The following is a 20,832-nucleotide window of genomic DNA, read 5'->3' as shown; positions in this document are numbered from 1 at the left end:
CGAAACTCTTCATTTTCCATTCACACTTTTTAAAACCCAACAAATATTACACTTGATCTTGGACAAAAAGGTCATAAAAAGATTAAAGGTATACACATATAATATTAATCTAAATGGATTGTCAAAATATACCTTAGAGTCTTTTCTTGAAGAAGTCGTTTGACACTTCAATCTTGACTTATCACATACTGAAGTTGAAAAAGGTCCCTTAACAAACTTCCATACACCTAGGACGTGTGGACTCTTCCTTCTTTTTAATTGATCGTATCAAAGTAAACAAGGCAGACTCTCACTTTACCTTAAAAAATTATATGAAGCCATTTTCTAATGCTATAAATAAAAGTGTGAATATAATGTTCTTCTTTGTTGATATTATCACCTACCACAATGAAAAAACAAATACTTTTAAAATGATTGATTTTTAAGAGAACTAAAGATGCATATTGTAAATTGTTTGTGGTAGGTCAAGCAAACAACTGTGTTCGCTAAATATCATGGTAACAAACTTATCATAAAACAAAAATAAATACTACTATCATGATAACACTATCATAACATTAGTAAGCTCCCCAATTGTCTATCTTTTTCAGATCCCAGTATATATGAACTCTGGAATATTTGTAGTGTACACTCTATCTCTTCAGACCCCATTATATATCGTGGAAATTCAATATGTTATTGTTATTGTTATATATCATGAAAGAGAAATTGCCACATTTAACACTATGAAAAGTATTGGTATATTAAGTTAGTAAGTTGCTAGCTTAGAGACATGCATTTAGTAATGTTCCTTCCAAAACAGATAAAAGTACTACTAGCCATGTGTTGTCTGCTCTACAAAAAATTAAATTCCAATGCAATTCATCTTTAAGGGAGAAGGTGATAGACATAGACATCTATGGTACCCGTCCACCACCACCAAAGTGTTTTTGTTCATACTTGTATATTTTTTGAGATATTCGAAATTTACTGACCAACTAATTCAACTTTCTTAATTAGTAAGACCACTAAAAAGAAAAAAATATTATACGTATAGACCTAACAAAACTAAATTTATCCCAAATAGGTTTATTAGGAAAAATAAAGTGTTTCTATCTAATTAAAGATGGAAACGCCTTAACCTAGAGTTTTAGTTTTATCTTCTTTATTCCGTTGCAGACATAACATACATGATTACTATATACAACTATATGACAATTTCGTGTAGTGATTTAGAACTAAGGTAACTTGATCATCTTCCGAAATTCTAAATAATTTATTGATCATTGGCGGTAAGAGTGGACTGCTCTACATCCAGCCACACTATAGTGATCTAGAAGCTATTTTCTTCTAATAGCGAGAAAATCCGACAACCAACTGCTGACTCTGAAGTAAATGGTAAATAATATAAGGAAAAATAGAAGAAAAAAAATAATATTCCACTAAAGTATGACAAAAAAATAAAACTTATTCTATGTCTCTTTCCCTCTCTTGGAATCTCTACTTTTTTACTACATAAAAAAAAATTCCTTATGAGCATGGGATTCCATAATTAAAGAGAAGAAAAGATGCATTTTTTTCTCCAATAATTGAGTACAAGTAAGTTTACTACTACAAATAAATTATATATTTGCTATAAATTATACTCAAAATTAATAATGCCAATAAATTTAGGCCAAGTGGCAGACAACTTGTGAACTCTTTATAATATAATTTTTCCACTATCTAATCTTAACCAAACATTTTAATTTAGGTCACCCAAAAAAATAAAATGATACCCTTAATTTTCCTATTCAAAATAAAAAAATAAAATAAACTATATATTCTAAAATTTTAAATTCAATTAAGTACACAGAATCCAAAACCCAATCCCTATGGACAAGGTTTTTTGCTCTCTCTTTTTCGAGATTTAATTCATTTATCAATATTATTAATTTACGGTTTAAGAAGATCAACGATATTTAAAGTAAAAAATTAATATACATTTATAATTTAGATTTTTTAAAAGTTGTAATACTAGCTTTAATTACAAAGTTGACTTTTTTTAGAATGATATTATCTTCCACATATATAAAGTATTATAATTAAGTACACAGTTTTTTATTTTTAAAAAAGGTAAAAATTAATTTTGACATTCTAAATTTGAAAAAAATAAAAAGTAGAAATATTTCACTCTGTAATCATTTCATTTTCTAATATATTACTATTTTTATTTTTAATTTTTAACAATCAAACCATTCCATACAGTATTGTTTCAGTTTAGTTGCAATAGTAAGTAAAAAATAAACAAAAAAGAAACTTCTTCTACTCTTCGGCGTCTCCGACGGTATCTTCCGCCGTCACGCCGCCGTCAGATGCCGAAATCTTCAACTGAAAAAAATCTGTAATTCTCTCATGAATCTCAGTTTTCACTATACGATTACCTTAATTTTGGTTAAAGTTGAATGATGTACTTCTTTTGAGTTTGCCATTTTACTTTTAACAGTTTACTTTTGAGATCTGCTGCAAATTTAGAGATCAACAGCATTTTTTACTGATCTACGGAGATTCGTATATCAGTCGGATTCTAGTCTCTGTAAGTCCACTTTGATTCTCATTTGAAATTTCTTCTCCGGAATCTAGCTAAGTTTTGTGCTAATATTGTCTGTTGTTTATGATATTTTTTTTTAAAACCTTTTGTGTTCGTTGTTGTTTAGATCTTACTAGTATATTCGAAAATATGCAAATATTTTGTGTGATATTTTTGTTTGTTTGTTTGAATTGAAATTGAATGTGAGTTAGAAGTTTTTTGACTTGAAATTGAAGAAGTTGAAGGTGTCGGTTCTGTTGAATTTGACTGAGTCAATTGACGACTTGAGCTGTTGTTCTTTCTGGTACGGAGTATGTGGTGTTTTGAATATAGATTTAGATCTGGATATTTATTTCGATATATATAATGGTTGATGGATTTAGATTTGTGAGTTATTATTTAAGGTTAGGATATTACTGAAATGTTGAGTACTATTGAAGGTCGATCAGTGAGTTGATTTCGAATGATGCATTGTACATTAAAGTATTTCTCATTTAATTGCAGGCCTGTAACCATGTATTTTACGTGAATCGAGTTTTACTTATAAAAACCTGTTAGCTTTTGAAGGATTTCGTAGGGCTGAAATTCTGGATTTAGAGATGGGAACGAACATGGAGGAAGCATTGAAAGCTAAAACAAATGCTGAAAGGAGATTCGTGGAGAAAGACATTTTGGGTGCAAAAAATTATGCTCTGAAAGCTCAGATGTTGTACCCTCACTTGGAAGGAATATCACAAATGGTAGCGACATTTGGTGTCCTTAGTGCTGCAGAGACGAAGGTTAATGGAGAATATGATTTCTATGCAATACTGGGTTTAGATTCCTCTGTTGACAAGGCTAAGCTGAAGAAACAGTATAAGAAGATGGCTGTGTTACTCCATCCCGATAAGAACAAAAGTGTTGGAGCTGATGGTGCATTTAGACTTGTCTCTGAAGCATGGACGGTGTTGTCTGATGCTTCCAAAAGAAGCTCGTATGATCACAGGAGAAGTTTATTTACTCTGCATGGTTCTGGTGTTGGGAGCTATGACAGTTACTCCAATTCATCAGTTTCTCACAACAGGCTTGATACATTTTGGACTGTTTGTACCTCTTGTCACGTTCAGTATGAATATCTAAGGAAGTATCTGAACAAAAGACTGTCCTGTAAGAACTGTCGTGGGGTTTTCATAGCTGCTGAAACAGGATTGGCTCCTGTTAATGGTTCCTATTCCTATAGCTCTTGGTCTAATGGATATGGAAGCCATGGTTGCGGGGCTACATATGTCCCAACGACATCTGTTTATCCTGCAAATAATGGGGTCTCAGGACATCATTCTGGACCTTGTTCCGAGCATGTCTCCAATTTGTCTTTTCAGTGGAGCTCCTGCGGAAATTCTGCTCCAGTTTTAGATTCCAATGGATCATCCACAGCTGTCAGTTTTGCGAACCAGGCAAGTAGGAAAATCACCAGAAGAAGAGGCAGAGGGAAGCATGAAGTGAAAAAGGTGGTGAGCAATGGGGTTCTTAACGGGCATGCTGTGTGCAATGAACAAATCCCCCGCAGGCCTGGTAGACCTCCTAAGAAGGTAAAAATTGGTGTGGAAGGTACATACAGCTTTAGTAATGGAGAAATGGCTCTAAAAACTGCTGGAGAAGTTAAAATGGCTGATGGAAATGGGGACGGAAATTTGAAACAAAATGTTAAGCTTCCAAATCCTGTTGAAGCTTCAGTAAAAAAACATTCCGCTGCTCCTGCGTTTGATGCAAGACGGTTACTAATTGACAAGGCAAGAGCAGATATCCGCAAGAAACTGGAAGAGATCAAGTTGGCTTCAGAAGCTGCTGCTGCAGAGACCGAGAAGAAGAGAAAGGCGGATGCCGAGTTTGGTGAATCGGGTGAGAGACCTAAAGGGGCAGTGCAGGAAATTGTTGTTCATCAATCAGAACTGGGGAAAACTGGATCCATGACAATAGTAGTCCCAGATTCTGACTTCCATGATTTTGACAAGGATAGGTCAGAAGATTGCTTCAGACCTAAGCAGATATGGGCTTTATATGATGAGGAAGATGGTATGCCTCGCTTGTATTGTTTGATTCGTGAAATCATATCTGTGAAACCATTCAAAGTTCATATCAGCTACATAAGTTCAAAGACAGATAGCGAATTTGGGCTGGTCAATTGGTTGGATTCTGGTTTTACCAAGTCATGTGGAAATTTTAGGGCCTTTAACTCTGAAATTGTTGAGCATGTAAACATATTTTCTCACCTGCTAAGTAAGGAAAAAGTTGGAAGGGGAGGTAGTATTAGAATCTACCCAAAAAGTGGAGACATTTGGGCTGTATATCGAAATTGGTCACCAGATTGGAACGGAACAACCCCAGCTGAAGTAAGGCACCAGTATGAAATGGTTGAGGTTCTTGATGATTATTCTGAAGAGCTTGGTGTCTGTGTTACTCCTTTGGTTAAACTAGATGGGTTCAAGACTGTATACTCTAGAAACACCAACAAGGATGCCATTCGATTGATTCCAAGAAGAGAGATGTTACGATTTTCACATCAGGTACCATCTTGCTTACTGAAAGGTGAAAGAATGAACTTGCCTGAGGGGTGCTGGGATCTTGACCCTGCTGCAATTCCAGAAGATTTACTTCAGCGAGTAAATGACGCCAAGGAGGAAAGAACTACTGAAGCTGAAAGCGCAGTGGGATTTGATCTAAATGTGACATCTCAGGCTGAAACCAAAATGTTGATGGAAGAAAAACTTGGACAAACAGAATATCCTGGTGTTCCTGATGAGCTCCATGGCACTAGACGTGGTTTGCAGATTCAAGATATCTCAAATGAACCGCAAAACCTGTTCAGGATTTCCACTGAGCTTCCTCAATCTGTAAAGGAAGTTCATAGTTGTGAAGAACCCAGCAGAATGGAAAAAAATTTCTCTGCTACACCAGGTGAGCATTTTCGGGCTGTAACAGAGGTATAGGTGAAGGAAAGACCAAGATAAATAAGGTATTAAAATCAGAGGTCCTTTTCATCAGTCATTCTAAACAGTATCGAGATTCAAATTGTATATATTTTAATATACAACGAAGAATGATTCTCAAAATATTAGATAGCTCCAAGGATCCAAGCAATACTTAACAGATGCCCCCATTGTTTTAGGCGGCTATAGTTATGGTTAACGACTTGTAATGGTATTTCATATTCTGCTTTTAACTGCTTATTATGTCTCAGTTTAGTGATCATAAGGACATATTCTTGATGCCTTTGCTGAATGTTCTCAGGAACTGCAGTGTTATAGGCATCAAATCATCCTTGAAACATCCAACTGCTGTAGTTCAAATTTTCAATTCTATCTTGGTTTCTCTTCAGTGGCAGTGAAAATTTCCTCCCAACTAACCCGGTTACTGATTTCTCACTCAATTGTTTGTTTAAACAAATCCTTATATTGATATATTTGATCTATGATTGTTCTTTACACAGGGTGATGGGATTTTAGATATTCTCAGATGGTTTTCGCAACGAAAACAAATGCTTACTCATTCATGCCTGTTATTGAATTGGTTTATGGAGTAAATGATATGTTTCTAAAGCTACAAAGATGCTTTTGCCCTATTTGCTGTAGGGTACTACAAGGAGATAAAATATATTTTCTTAAGCCAACAACGTGTAATTTCACATGTGAGATTGCAAAGGGTGGTGAGCCTTATCCCTATCTTACAAAGGTAGAGAGATTATTTTTTACTACGAAAAAAATCAAGAAAAGGAATTACTTAGGTGCTATCTCTTTTATTATTCACATGATTTTGCCATTCAGTACTCTGGAGTTGTTTGAAAACGAAGCCAAACAAGCTTAAGCCAAAATGAGTGATGTGATAAAAAGTGCAAACCATATAGCAATTGATAGGGAAAATATTTCTCGTGTCCCTTTGTACTACTATTTGGGGCCCTAAGGATAGTAATTCTTTCTCTTAGGCCCAAATTTGAACGAAGTATATGTATACAAAGATAGATACTTATAAATTAGAAGAAAAAATTTCAATAAATAATTTGATATACCTGGAGTAGTAGTAGGAATCCAACAATCTTATTTTAGGTACTTTATAAGGTTTTACGAAGAAAGTGATACAAGCATTGCACTATCCAAATGGTAGCACCTTATTGTAGTGATGTCCTTGAGCATAGGTAAGTACATGGGCTTCAAAAAATCATCAGATGTGTCTGCCATCATTAAATCAACAATCATCCAAAACATATGACTCCTAGCCTTCTCATTGACCATATTTTGTGTTGCCACCAGGTAATTGTGGTCGAAGTTGCAAGGTGTTTATTCAACGCCAAGACCTTGAGGTTACTATGTTTAAAGTGTTGAGAACATGGAGTAAAGCCTAATATTTTTTGACAAATATTCTATCAATGTGCAATAGTAACTATGTGCTCATACCCAAGTATTGAATCACCTATCACAAGTAGGTCATAAAACACTTTTACGTTCTGGAAGGTGTGATTGTTGCCTCACCCATCCTAAAGTGGAAATTATGAGTTTCAGCTTCTCAATTAGTGCAGTGATTAAACTACGATTAACATGCAATGAGATTTTTAAACACCATACAATTCGGATAATGTAATCACTTCTAAGACTCGTGAATGAATGAGATATTCCTTTACGAGGTCCCAAAACTTTTCGTCATACTTCCTCATATTCAGAATCATATTATCATTTTCTTTTCATAAATCTCGTGAACTATAAGTATATTATTCGGTTAATACAAAGATCAAGTGGATCGCCAATAATTAAATCTTTTGACAATAATTGTGGCGTGGATTAGGAACAGAGAGAGGAATAGAGAGACTTTTTTTTACTCGATGTTAATCTAAATTTTAGGCTGGCAAGGTTCTGTTCAATTTGGAGTAAATCATTACTTCCAATTACGTATATATGTTAACTCGCAATTCAAGATAACAAGTTTAAAGAAAATGACATCGTTTTCTTAAATAGGAGCGTTGCTATTACTTGTTGGTTTAGATTACAGCATCGATCTCATACCAAATCCCAACATTATTCCCAATAATATATTGATATTCAAAGTCGTTAGTCATTAGTCATCTGTCTCTTTGCATGTTGAATCTTTTGAATAGTTAAATAACTATCTAATATTTCCAATCAAATACATGATATAATAATGAAACATTTCATCACAAAATTATTATAGCTTATAAACGATTTCATATAGTTAAAAGAATAACGGGTATTGAATTTTTTTTTATTTTTTCCACATAATTACTTGTTTAGGAAATAGTCAAAAAAATAAGTTTATGAGTAGAGGCAACAGACTTATGCTGCGACGACCCAACTTGAACAAAGTTGCAAAGATCAAAACCAGTTCATCCAAAAACCAGAAATCATCAAAAATGGATCCTCAAATCTGGCACAAGATTGCTGCTATATCTGGTAAACTACTTCTTTTTATTCTTATAAAAAAATGATTTTGTGGGTTTAAAGAATCCTTAACTGAAAAATTGTAAGGTTTGGGAAACAGGTGTAGCTGCTGTTGGGTTAGGAGCTTATGGTGCTCATGGTTTCAAGCCCCAAAACCTCACTTACAAAGAGGTTCTTGTTTTCTTTTTTACCCCTTTTCCCCATTATTCAGTTTAGTATTTTCTTTGTTGGGTTATGAGTAAAGATTGAATTTTTGGGTTATTTTGTTGTAATTGGGAATTGCAGGTGTGGAATACTGCCTCACTGTACCATTTGGTTCACACTGCTGCCCTTCTTGCTGCGCCTATCACTAAACATCCAAACATTGTGAGTTCCCTCTATGATTTTGTCACTAATTTTAAGTAGGGGATCCAAACGAGACTGAGCAGGGGTGGAGCTAGGGTACAGGAAGGGGGTTCGTTGAAAAACTACATTGTATATAGACTATCAAAATTATTTTTTATGTATATATAGTAGTAGATGTTGAATCTTCTTGACTTCTTCGTATGTTTATTTCTTTATATTTATGTTTACTTTTATATTATTTTGAATGCTTGAAGTGAAAATCTTGGTTCCGCCACTGGGACTGAGGGGTAGTTGTTGTTATTGTTTTATTGTTGTAGTTTGGAGGGCTGCTAACTGGTGGGATTATGGCTTTCTCTGGAACGTAAGTACCTCTATTTCTGTTCTGTGCATCTGGTCGTGTTTGAATGGGCTGATATTAGTGCTTTGATACCATTATACCTTGTTCTAAATTGAGAACTAGCTAGTGTAAATGCATATACACTTTCTTTTTTGATCTTTGAGTGAAATTCTTAATCTACTGATCCCACCACACACACATAGTAAAGTTTTCTTTGAAATATAAGGATATTTGTAGCTGTGATGTTGTCTGCATTTTACCGGTTGAGAAATAATGGATGTCTACTAGAAGAATTCTTGCCAAACTTAAATCATTTTCAAGATCATAAGTACCAATACAAATAGGTGTAAAGCATGTGTAAAGTGGATAAGATTAAACTGTGGACTTGGTTGGATTTACATTATGTTTTTTTATTTATTTAGTCATTGAATTCTTAGAACAGTTCGGGAATTCCCTCCTTTTCTCATAATTTGTTGACGGGAGCATCTCCCTCTTCTTGTCGCTGTAAAGTGTAATCATGTCTCAATCTATTAATTTCAGCAATGAAATCTACTAGTAATTTCTAAGTAACAGAAAGACCCCAATTAGTCTTGGTTGAGCTTTAGATCCAGCATTCTAAAGATAAATTGCACATTTATGATGCTAAAAGCTGCTCTGAATTGCAATGTTTGTGATTCCTATTGTGTTACCAAATAAAAGAAGGCTTTTCCTGAAATTGGTGAAATTATTAACTATGAGGTCTCATCTTTAAGTCAGGATGTCTCCTTCACTGGGATTAAAAATAAACTGAAGGTGGCCCAGTGGTTTGGGCTTGGGACATGTTGGAGGTCTCAAGTTCGAAACCCCCTAACAACGAAAGCAAGGGGTTTGCCTTCTGGGTCGAGCTCGTCGCACTGGACTTGCCTAGTGCGGGTTACCTCTCCTATGTGGTTTGCGAGCTATTGCATAGGAGCGGGGTTTTTACCCTGTGCGCACCCAAAAGGTAGCGGCTGCGGGTTTCCCTTGTCATAAAACAAAAAAAACTGAAGTTGTTCTCATTGCCCGATAGTTCACCTCTATGACTATGGATCAGTTACCTTTTCTTGTAAGTTGGTTTTACAAGGTCACGTGCCGTTTTATGCTGAAAAAAGATAATCTATCCGCGGATTCAAAATGTAAGGGACCATAAAGGTTTAGAAGTTCCAGAATTAGAGAAGAAGGTGATTGTCAATAACAGTTTTCAGCAATTAAGAAATTTGATTTCTTTGTTCTGAAACTCAATTCTAACCAAAATTTCCCCATAGGTGTTTGTGTTAGCCTTCTAGGTTTCAACTTTCATTTGGGTCAAGCTTTGGCCTTTCCAGCTTGATTGTCTTCATATTATAGGGCTACTAGATATTGCAATTTAAAATTCTTGATAGTACACTATTTGTTAAGTAGCATTTGGAGCCCGTAAAAATAAGTTCATTAGCTCTTTTTGATAAACTGTTTGTTTATTGTGAAATTCATTTAGTGTTCCAGATAGTATGTATTATACACTGTTCATATTTAAGACTATTGTTTGGGGACTTGAATGATTTGGCATGGATCTGCAATGTAATTAGCATATTTCATTCTTTTTTGGTTGTCGATCCTCTGGTAACTTTTTATGACTTTTTGATATCCTAAAAGTCCTGATAATTTCTAAAACTAGAAGTAGTTATTGCACCTATTTAGTTTGTTCACGAGTAGAATCAATTTCTAGTAATCATAGTCATGTTTTTTTGTGATTGTTGCATTTAGAACTTGCTTATTGAAATAAAACAAACGCATAAGCATTGATGGTGTTGGACCTAAAAACTTGTGGATTTGGAACCCCAAAGCAATTACTTAGATACTGTACCGCTTGAAATTTGTTAGTGAATGCTTCGGTGTTTATTTAGATGAACTTGCTTGGATGGCCAACCATAGGTGTTCCTTCTGAGACAGGCTGGTGATTTTTGGCCCGCTCGTATATTAAATTAGATATGGATATTTAGTGGTTTAATTTGATTCAACTTGCCCAATGTCTATAATATAAATGCCAAAATGTTTTTTTCAGGCTTTATCTGGACAAGAGTCTGAACGAATCAGATATATTTTTCTTAGATGATTGATTACCTAAATAGATTGGAAGTCTAGTTGAATACTACTACTACTACTACTACTACTACTATCTTCTTTAGTGAACATTTCGGTGAATATACATTTTCACTTCAGTAATGAGTGTAATTAAGAAAAGCAAAATGCTGGTCTGTCTGTCTACAGGTGCTATGCAGTTGCACTTCTTGAAGACAGGAAATACTCAACCTTAGCCCCTTTTGGTGGCTTTGCATTTATTGCTGCTTGGGCAAGTTTATTGTTTTAGGAGAACGGATGCCCAGAGTTAGCAAGCAGCAGTTGCTAAACTTGATTGATTCTGCAGATTTATTGAGCATTTGGTGAATCAAACGGGCTAGTCACACTTTCCTGTTTCACTTTCTGTAAAATAGCAACGGAACTGGTGGAAATATTCTGTAAGCACCATTCGACGTTCCTTGAATGTGTAAAAGAGAAGTTGAAGTTCAGTATACTGAATGCTGGACCATATAACTTACCAATAAAGTTGATTTGAAATTTCCTAATACAAAGTTAATGCTAAGTTCGAGCTTTCATATTGTTTCGCCTTGGTGCATGAGGCATGAACCTGAGTTTTATATCTAGCAAGTGGAGTCACCCTGGCCAATTAAGTCAAGGTATGAAAATTGAGTTGATTTAGCCCTCATCTTTTTCATATGAATTTTAATTGGTTTACTAACACTAGCTGAAATTGCATTGTTGAAGTAAAGAAGCTCCAAATAGAGATAAACTAGTGGATGTCACAATTGCATGATTAGCAGCCTCTTATCTTGAATCTTTAATTGCAAAAATGCTACAACGTATTGAATTCAACTACTCAAATCCAGGATATAGTCAGTTGTCTAATCTCCATGATTATCTTTCTTGGCATAAATGATGAAAACCTGAACCTGGCGTTTAAGAGATTGAAAAACACAAAGTACTAGGGCATGTACTCGTAGTGGCAAGAATTATGACCTGTAAGCAAGCAAAATGCGGATCAAAAGTTAGCTGATATGTTGTTTAACAAGTAAATAATTAATGAAGAAGACAGAGAAAAGCAAGTAGCAATAAAAGTAAAAGCTGCCTAATAGCACATGATAGTATATAAGATAATCCAGATCCATACTGAGCTTAGCATAGAAGATTTCACATGGTCTCTTTTTCTTTTTGTAATTTAACATGGTTTCATGTGATAACATGATCTAGACATTCCTTTGGATACAAGACAAGTTTTTCCTTTTACTACTCCCCTCCCCCACCCCACCCTTTTATTCAAGATGTCATTGGTGCATTTGAATAGTGTGATACAGAAGCGGATCCATGATTTGAACTTAACATAGAAGTTCAGTATCGATCTTCAACTTCTATTCTTTGTTATTGATACTGAACTTAACTTTTTCCAAACATGAGAATCATTCTTAGTTGAGCGAGAATCTCCCTTCTAGGAGTATACTCCCGCCATTCCTCTAATCGTGTAATTTGGCACATATTGGTTGATAACACAAACTTACTAACCTAATTTCTGTCATCTGTTTCTTGTTAAAGACATTATATAATTTGCAAATTGAAACAGAAAACAGGTAGTACTTACTAGGATCAACTTGAATAACCATTGCAGCATTGTTGAAGAAACAGGTTCCACCTTTCTTCTTGTACTTCTGAAAGTAATTATTAAAGGCATAAGAAGCATGATCTCTCACAGTATTTGGATAATAACAAGACTGGTCCTTTTGAATCTTGCTACAATCTGCACCTCCTTTCCCACATGCCCAATCTAAAGCCACTTGCAACTCAGTATCTGGTGTCTGTTCATCTGCTATGCACCATTCTTCTAGTTGCCCATTCACTATGAAAACACCAAAAGAAAAAAAAAGGGAAATAAAATGTGTGAGTTGTGACTATCAAACAACAACAACATACCCTGAAATCCCACGAGTAGAGTCTGGGGAGGGTAGAGTGTACGCATATGAGATTTTACCTGAAATTTTTGTGAGAAACATGAAAAGCAGCAGAGCAAGAAAACTTCTTGACATTACTTCTCCTTTGTGACAAGGTGAGATTGACAATTTCTTTTGGGGTTATGGGAATGGTGAGTGGTGCTCAACTGACAGTTTATCTAGATTTATAATGTAATGCACAAGTTTCTGTAATTATATTTTTTGTTGGTATTTGGTGAAGTGGGATGTTATCCAGGTCTCACATGCAGGGGTTTAACCAATAAAATTTGGGCTCTGCTAATGTTACTTTTAATATTGTTTATTAGAAAAGATTCTGACTAACATACAAAGATATGTCTCTGACCATACTTGTTCACAGAATTGAACTAGTGCTTTGTGTGTAGGCTATATTTTATTTAATTGTCATAGAATGACAAATGAATGAAATTACTCTTGATTTTGTAGCCTATGTACAATAAATCTAATGTATTAAGCTCTTCTTAAATCATTTATATAGTCGAAGCTTAGTGTATCGAGTTGCACTAAGACTTTCACATAATGATAGTTTTAAAAAGAGAATACATAATTATCCCATTAAAGTAAGACCTGTTTTTTAAAAAAACACTTCAACTTTGCGGGGGTTCTAGTACCTCCTTAAACAATTTTAAAGTGTTGTAAATATGTCATTTTTCAGCCACCCTCAATTGCAAGAAAAGAAGTGCAATGACGCACCACTTATTATCTATCATGTGTTAAATTTTAATTTTTTATCTTTATTTTCATTTTTGTTATTTTTCTTATTTTATTATTTTCATTTTCTTTTTCTCTTTCTTCTTCTTTCTTCATTAGCCTCCTCTGCTCTTCTTCGGTCCTTCTAGCTGCCCAGAAATCCTCAACGTAGCCGCCATCTTCGTCAATTCTCCGGAGTAGTCTTCAATGTCACTATTATAATACTATAATATCATCAATTTTTTGTTAAATCAAAAATAAAATTACTAACAAATTATAAATTGAAAATTATTAATCACCTCCAATCTACCATCTCCTTTTTAAAATTACAACAATTATGCGGCGGAACTCCATTGCGATGAAGGTAATGGAATTTATAATACTCTCAAATCGAAGAAATTTCTTTATTTACATGCTAAAGAACTACATAACAATTTATTTATTTATGTCTAAAAAAGAACAATGTTATCAAGGAGGTTTACAATTAAGAAAAAGGAACAAATAGAAGCAAGAAGACAAAGGAAAAAAATGAGTGAAGTAAATGAGTCTTCTAAGTTGAAGAAGATAGAGAGGAGGTAGTTGGTTCTTTTGAAATTTGGGGAAGAAATAACAAAAATAAAAAATTGAGAAAGTACAATAAAAATAAATAAAAGAAAAGAAAAAATAATATTTTTAATTAAATAAATACTTAAATAAATATTATTTACTTTTTGGTTAAGCTCACTCTCTATCAGAGAGTGAACTACACTCTACATACCACGTAGGAACGTAATGGGACAATTAACTCATTCTAAATAAGAATAATAGGGTAATAAAACCCCTACAAAGTTCAAGTGCCATTTTAAAAAATAGATCTTACTTTAATGGGATAATTATGTATTTTCTCAATTAAAAATTGTGGCTTGCCCTCCTTGCCTCAGGTCATGGTGGTGATTGGCATACAAACCTTTCTATAATAACCTCTAGTAACATTTTATGATTTTTTTTAAAAAAAAATTAAATTAATTTTATATGTTACTTATATTTTACCTCTTTATAATAATTTTTTATGTAGAACATACATCTATCTTTATAATAATACGCTCTTTACAAAATTACTTCTTTATAACAATAATTTTATAGAAATAGAATGTCTAGGATTGACACTAACATGTTTAGATATTTTGACCCATTATTTTATACATTTTAGTTATGGATTTATTAATAATATATTAGTTTTATTTTTAAAAAAAGAAATTAATCAGTATGCACATCTTTTAAAAAATGTCCGAATAAACAAGGTTGTTACAAAGAGGGTTTGGATAATCTACAAAATTATTTAAATAAGAAAAACACTTTAGAGTGAAGGTTTTAAGATAATTAAAAGTAAGAAAATATAAGCTCACAAAATTTAGTCTGCTAATTACCAAAGTTTATTTATCTATATAAAACAACAATTGCAAAACCAATAATATTGTATATGAGTGCAAGTTTTACAATGACAATTTCAAATGTTAATAACTGAGTTCTAAATTTAATATTTGTATATGTTTAATAAACTTATTAATATAAATACATTCTTTGAGCAAAAGTTGTTGAATTCGACTGAACTCATATTCGAACTTCTAACTCCGCTCCTATATATCAATATAAGTTTATAAAATATTAGTAATACACGCACCTAAGAGTGTGACCTAGTGGTCAATAAAATAGTTGAGAACGTTGATGTTGCACATTCAAATGTAATTTTAAAAAATATACATTAAGAACTCATGTAACTAATTCCACTTGGGATTAAGGTCTAATTTGTATATCACAGAAAAAGATGGGGTTTTCTTGCACATACAGAAAAATTCATAAAGCGAACCTTTCTGTAATTTTTCAAATTTATCGAAACTCCGATCGATTCAAAGTTGAAGCTCTCAGAAGACACGTGAACCATGGCAACGGCGGTTGGGATCGGAGAAGGAAATTCCGGTGCCGGTGGTGGAACCTTATCGGAACTTTACCAAAGCTCGAGACGGCTCTTACTCAAGTCTCGAGATGGTTTGGAGAGGCTCGAGCGTTTCGAGTACACTTCGTCGTCTTCTTCTTCCATGCTACCGTCATCTTCATCTTCGAGTGCTGTCATGGCCGATCCTTCAGAACAACCGTTTGATGCAGTAAGACAAGATATCGCTCAGATCCAGTCTCTTTGCTCTAAGATGGAACTTCTCTGGCGATCCATATCTGCCAAATCCCAGCGTGATCTCTGGAAAAGGTAGGGTTCATCGAATTTCGATCTATCGTATTGAGATTGCTTTGCTTTAAAATTCAAATTACGTAGTATTGGAATGATATGAGTGTAATATATACTAGGATTTGTATTGCTGATTCAGTAAGTTGGGATTGAAATATGATTGATTGATAAGTTGAAATTGAATTCTAATTTTTCTGTAATTTGTGGTCTAGTTTGGTTGATTTCTTCGATCAAGGTGAATATGTTTGAGATTATACCTTGTTTAATTCTTTACATATTTATAATTGAGAGGTCTAATTGCGCATCATGTGTGGTTAGGCAGGATTATGAACTAAAATATATAACTCATTGAAATTTGCTGCTTTAAGTTTTTCTCCTTTTGTTCTCCCTTTAAGTATCAGGTTTCCGTCTATGCTATCAGAGTATTAGTGCCAAATAAGATAGAATCAGCAAATATTTTTTGTTTCAAATTTTGAGTTTGTTTGAATTTGGAGGTTGTTTATTAATGGATCCGATTAGTTAAGATCCTTTTCCATGTAAAATTTTGATTCCATCTGAGGGACACTGACTAAGAGGCTTACTGGAAGCCGGAAGGTGGCTGAATCCCAATTCTTTATGAGCTGACATCATATTTTCTTTCAACGTTGACTTTCACTTAGAGTTGTTAGTCTGCATTGCGCATGTTAGTTGGTTCTCCATTCAGATGAGGTTGACATTTGTATATGGAGTATGTATAGGTTTCACATTAGAAATGTAGTTTACAATGCTTGAAGTACTGTGTTCAGTCTTAGTATACGAGGCTTAAAATCTCAGTAGGATCACTCCTCTTTGTAATGTTCAGCGACAACTTCTCTTGGTGTTGTACGTTGTAAAATTTTGGTGATTCAAGTATAATGAATCACATTCCTAATTATACTATACAATGCAATAGGTAACAACCATCCAAACAAGTAAAGAAATGAAAGCCATTTTAAAGGGACTTGAGAAAATTAGTTAGTGACCCTCTTCTTTCCATCCTATTAGGTGTCCATTGAACTTGGGGAATGAGAAAAATGTGTATCGATCTTGTTATCAACTTTCGATGTATGGATGACGATTTAGACAGGTGAGTGGATTCTGTGTGTATTTAGGTCAACGGAGCTCCTAATCCTATTAAATCAGTTACAAGTCACTTGTTTTTAAAAAAAGTTGCATGTCACCGGATTATTGCCTTAGCTCCGCTATGATTACATAAGAGGGTTATATTCATATGGGTTATTTGAGAAAGGTGCAAAATCTGTAATGGAGAAAGCACCATCTTGCAATATCTGATGAGCCTGGTTACTGAATTAAGGAGTGGCTTATTAAGTTAACTGTTGTACTCTAGGAGTAAACCAGAAGGTCAGGCTCTTTGGAGCTTGTTTATTGTATGCTCAATGGTAGTCAGTCTTCTGCTCATTTCACGTTGATGTTGTATGTTGAGTTTATGTCTTCCTTATGCAGAAAAGTGGAACAAGTGGCTGAAGAAGCTGACTATTTGAAAGCTAGTCTGGATAAATATAATTTAAGACATCAGCGACGTATGCAAGAAGCCCGGGAGAGAGCAGAACTGATTGGGAGAAGTGTATGGCGTTGTTTTCTTAGTGGTGTTATTAAATATTTTTGTTGATACTCTGATGTTTCCTTCTAATGGATTACTTTATGTTCTAGAACGGTGATTCATCCCATGTTCTGAGGATTTTTGATGACGAAGCACAGGCGATGCAATCTGCTCGTAATTCATCCAGAATGATGGAAGAAACCTTGGCAACAGGTGTGGCCATTCTATCTAAATATAGTGAGCAAAGGGATCGTTTGAAGGTACTTTCTGATGGAGACCTGATTCACTTCTTTACATATTGTACAGCATAGAAGCTTGTTTAGTTCGTTACTGCAATGAAATGAGATTTTATGTGCTGGGAATTTTGCCTGGAAAGTGGAGAAAAGATTGCCTGTTTAGTAAGAGTGTTTGGCTATCTTATACTCCCTCCGTTCACCTTTACTTGTCACACCCAATAAGAAAACAATATTGACATGGCTAGTTTACCACACTACCCCTATTAATTGATGTTTAGTATTAGGTTTTGGAAAATGATTTGGGAATAAGTAATTATTGCCAAGTGTAAAGAATGAAATTTTTTTTGTCTTTTCTTGATATGTTAAAAATGATAAGTAAAAGTGAAAATCTATTTTTGGAATAGTGAACAAGTAAAAGTGAACAGAGGGGGAGTAGTTCCAAGTTCTACTACTACTTTCACCAGCTATGTTTGGCTCGAAGGGGGACGTTGAAATAGTCAATATATATTAGCTGATGACAGTATGGTTTCTCTCCTCCATGTTTTGCTTAAATGAATTTAGAGACAGAACGGTAATAAGCGCATATGATAATGAGGGATGGTTAATCTTCATAATTTTTTTAAAAAAGATGAGGGATGCTTAATCAAGTTTTGCTCTTTAGTACCAACCCTTTTAGCAAGAAGCAGAAAGGTGGCTGCAAGGTGAAAGTGTAAAGCAAGGACAGTAAAAAGGTCCTGTTTATGTTATGTTTCTATTTTTCAAGCTTTGGTTGCAAGAGTGAACTTTCCAAAAACTTGTGGGTCTTGAACTTCCTGGTTAAAAGGGAGACGTGTTAATCTGAGTTCGAGGTCACAGAGGTTTGGTTTCTAAAACACTGCAGGGCCTTGAGTTGAACCCCTTTGATAAATGTGGAAAAACCCTTACTTTGTTAAAGGAATACAGGGCAGTGAACATTTGTTATCATTTACTCTGGTTATATTCTTTTGCCACGGTTACTTTTATTACTTTCTAAAGTTTGTGTTAGTCTTAAGGATATTATGGTTAAACTACTGGTCTTTTGTTAAACCTTGTTGCAGAGAGCTCAACGTAAAGCACTAGACGTGCTCAACACTTTGGGGCTTTCAAATTCTGTAATGAGACTCATCGAGAAGAGGAATCGCGTTGATAGATGGATCAAGTATGCTGGAATGGTCTTAACAATAGTGATTCTGTTTTTCATTTGGAGGTGGACAAGATGATTGGTGTTGTGGACCATTTAGCGAGCATCTTTTCTTGTGGTAGTATTGAGGTAATGGGACTTTTAGTCCCCTTTAAAGGAATCTGGGGAAATTTGACTTGATACTTGATAGCCATTTTGAACTCGTGAAGAAATTGATAAAGCATTGCAATGTAGAATATGAAAACGTCATTTTTGGAAACTTTACTGGTGTATTAATGGAGTTCATACAGAATTATGTAAATAATTACTACTCTAATTAATTGCAATTCATTAAACGGCATAATAACAAAGTAAAACTACATTCAAACCCTTCGGGGTGGCCCAGTAGTTTGGGCTTGGGACTTTCATGTTGGATGTCTCAAGTTCGAAACCCCTTGCCAGCGGGGTTTGCCTTCTGGGTCGAGCTCGTCGCACCGGGCTTGCCTAGTGCGGTGGTTTGCGAGCTATTGCTTGCGGGTTTCCCTTGTCATAAAAAAATAAAAAAAACTACATTCAAACCCCTATACTATACTCCTTAATTTACATGGATTCTTTTTCTTCTGATGAATATCGCGCCACTTTTTGATCAGGACCTTTTCTTCCGACTCCAACTTTTTCAAAATTTTGGGCAAAACAGTCGTTGGATCATCCCGCAATCTTGTTATAATAGAGGAACCTTCTTCTTTATATATTTTCCTTATGTAGCCCAGACTCACAGCACTGAAATAAATGTCGATATTGATTAGTTGATCCTCATGTTGTTGTAGTAAGTACATCAACTCTTTTGCAGAATCCTCAGCTGTTTTCCGACGGGACAAGTTCATGTCAAGCTCAAACATCTCATCTTCCATTGAATTCTTCTTCTTATCTTCCATTGAATTCTTCTTCTTCTCTTTTCTAATTCCGTTTCTACCCAAAAGAAGAAACTCAAACTCATCTATCAAATCTTGATTTTCTTTACCAAAGATTATCATAATTGCATTATGAGCCTCTTTATTACATAGTTTAGCTTGTGTCAATTTCCTAATGGTGTCCAAATATTCGAGGATAACTCCTCGTTCATCAGCAAAGCGTTTCTGCACTTTATTCATAAATACATTATAAGGCTTCAACACTGTCAGGGAGGGACGCAGCTTCTTCTTTGGTGACTGCGGAGGGGAAGGTAATGTTGGTCGCAAGTGTGGCGGCAAGAAAATTCTATAGCCAGTTAGAAAATCAGGGTGGAATTGGAAAAGAGTATCCAATTCGAAAACAAGATCGGCAACATTCAACTTGTCAGTTGAATAATCGTTCATCACTCGTTGGAATTGGCCGAAAATACGTGGGTGTAATTGCAGGCGTTGAATGAAAGATGTTGCGCAGGCGGTGAGACCATCCCTTTCCATTATTTGTGACTGGCAGAGGGAAAATTTCAACTTGTGTTTGATAGTCTGAGAGCCTTGAATGGTATTTATAAATAAATAAGTAAAATTATGGGAGTGAGTAACATAAAATACTACAAGGATTAGGAATGGAAAAATTAATAGTTGTCTTATTCTAGTGTAATTAGGATTTAAATATGGTAACTAATTATACTTTAATTATTATTATTAGTAAATAAATATGGTAAGTAATACTATTTCACGCATTTGCAAAAAAGATATGAAAAGCACGAAGCTTTTTTTGTTGACACTCTGATGTTTCCTTCTAATGGGTTACTTTAATATGTTCCTGTTCTAGTATGGTGATTCACAAGGCACAAGAAAAAAGTTAATTAAAAAAAGAATTTGCTTAAATTATTTTTATTTACTATTTGATCTTTATTTGATATTACTCCTTTTTTATCATATTAATCTCTCTAGAATAAATTATACTTAATTTTGATTCTATATATTCAAAATACATGTATCTGGACGTATTTGAATGCGCCAAATATATGTCTCTGAAGTCTAAAATATGGTAAGATTCGTAATATTATAAACTAGTGTAAATCTAAGTAATTAACTTCTAAACTAGTGGAATTTTCGTAACTTGCCTATTTTATTATTATTATTATTATTATTATTATTGTTATTCTTATTCTTATTATTTAGGTTGTACCTTATGTTAGATTTTATTATTATAATTATTATCATTTTATGTTATTTATAAATTTAACTACTTCAAACATAACTTAAAATATGGAGAAAATGGCCAAATGACCCTC

General features: G+C 34.2%; 4 protein-coding genes across 4 annotated transcripts; 3 read left to right on the top strand and 1 right to left on the bottom strand.

Moving 5' to 3' along the window:
• The first annotated feature begins 3,127 nt into the window (after window positions 1–3,127).
• LOC125839735 (uncharacterized) lies at window positions 3,128–5,902 on the top strand. The gene has a single exon (XM_049518727.1). The coding sequence runs from the start codon at window positions 3,148–3,150 to the stop codon at window positions 5,512–5,514; it is 2,367 nt and encodes a 788-aa protein (XP_049374684.1). The 5' UTR covers window positions 3,128–3,147; the 3' UTR covers window positions 5,515–5,902.
• A 1,938-nt stretch (window positions 5,903–7,840) lies between these two features.
• LOC125839769 (uncharacterized) lies at window positions 7,841–11,304 on the top strand. The gene is made up of 5 exons (XM_049518769.1): window positions 7,841–7,983; window positions 8,072–8,142; window positions 8,257–8,337; window positions 8,634–8,677; window positions 10,919–11,304. Exons 1-5 carry the CDS (start codon window positions 7,848–7,850, stop codon window positions 11,016–11,018), a joined length of 432 nt encoding a protein of 143 aa, XP_049374726.1. The 5' UTR covers window positions 7,841–7,847; the 3' UTR covers window positions 11,019–11,304.
• A 230-nt stretch (window positions 11,305–11,534) lies between these two features.
• Window positions 11,535–12,814, bottom strand: LOC125839772 (glucan endo-1,3-beta-glucosidase 12-like). Its single transcript, XM_049518772.1, has 3 exons — window positions 12,729–12,814; window positions 12,342–12,596; window positions 11,535–11,725 (listed from the first exon to the last, which is right to left on the bottom strand). Exons 1-3 carry the CDS (start codon window positions 12,781–12,783, stop codon window positions 11,691–11,693), a joined length of 345 nt encoding a protein of 114 aa, XP_049374729.1. The 5' UTR covers window positions 12,784–12,814; the 3' UTR covers window positions 11,535–11,690.
• Window positions 12,815–15,281: 2,467 nt separating this feature from the next.
• Window positions 15,282–18,936, top strand: LOC125839764 (membrin-11). The gene is made up of 4 exons (XM_049518765.1): window positions 15,282–15,655; window positions 17,117–17,237; window positions 17,324–17,473; window positions 18,526–18,936. The coding sequence occupies exons 1-4, from the start codon at window positions 15,336–15,338 to the stop codon at window positions 18,685–18,687; spliced, it is 753 nt and encodes a 250-aa protein (XP_049374722.1). The 5' UTR covers window positions 15,282–15,335; the 3' UTR covers window positions 18,688–18,936.
• The last annotated feature ends 1,896 nt before the right edge of the window (window positions 18,937–20,832 follow it).

This window comes from Solanum verrucosum, unplaced genomic scaffold (genome assembly GCF_900185275.1).
Source record: "Solanum verrucosum unplaced genomic scaffold, falcon-dt-bn FXZP01000175.1, whole genome shotgun sequence".
Lineage (NCBI taxonomy): Eukaryota > Viridiplantae > Streptophyta > Magnoliopsida > Solanales > Solanaceae > Solanum > Solanum verrucosum.
Note: the sequence above shows the minus strand (reverse complement) of the source record. Positions and strands in the feature narration are given on the sequence as shown.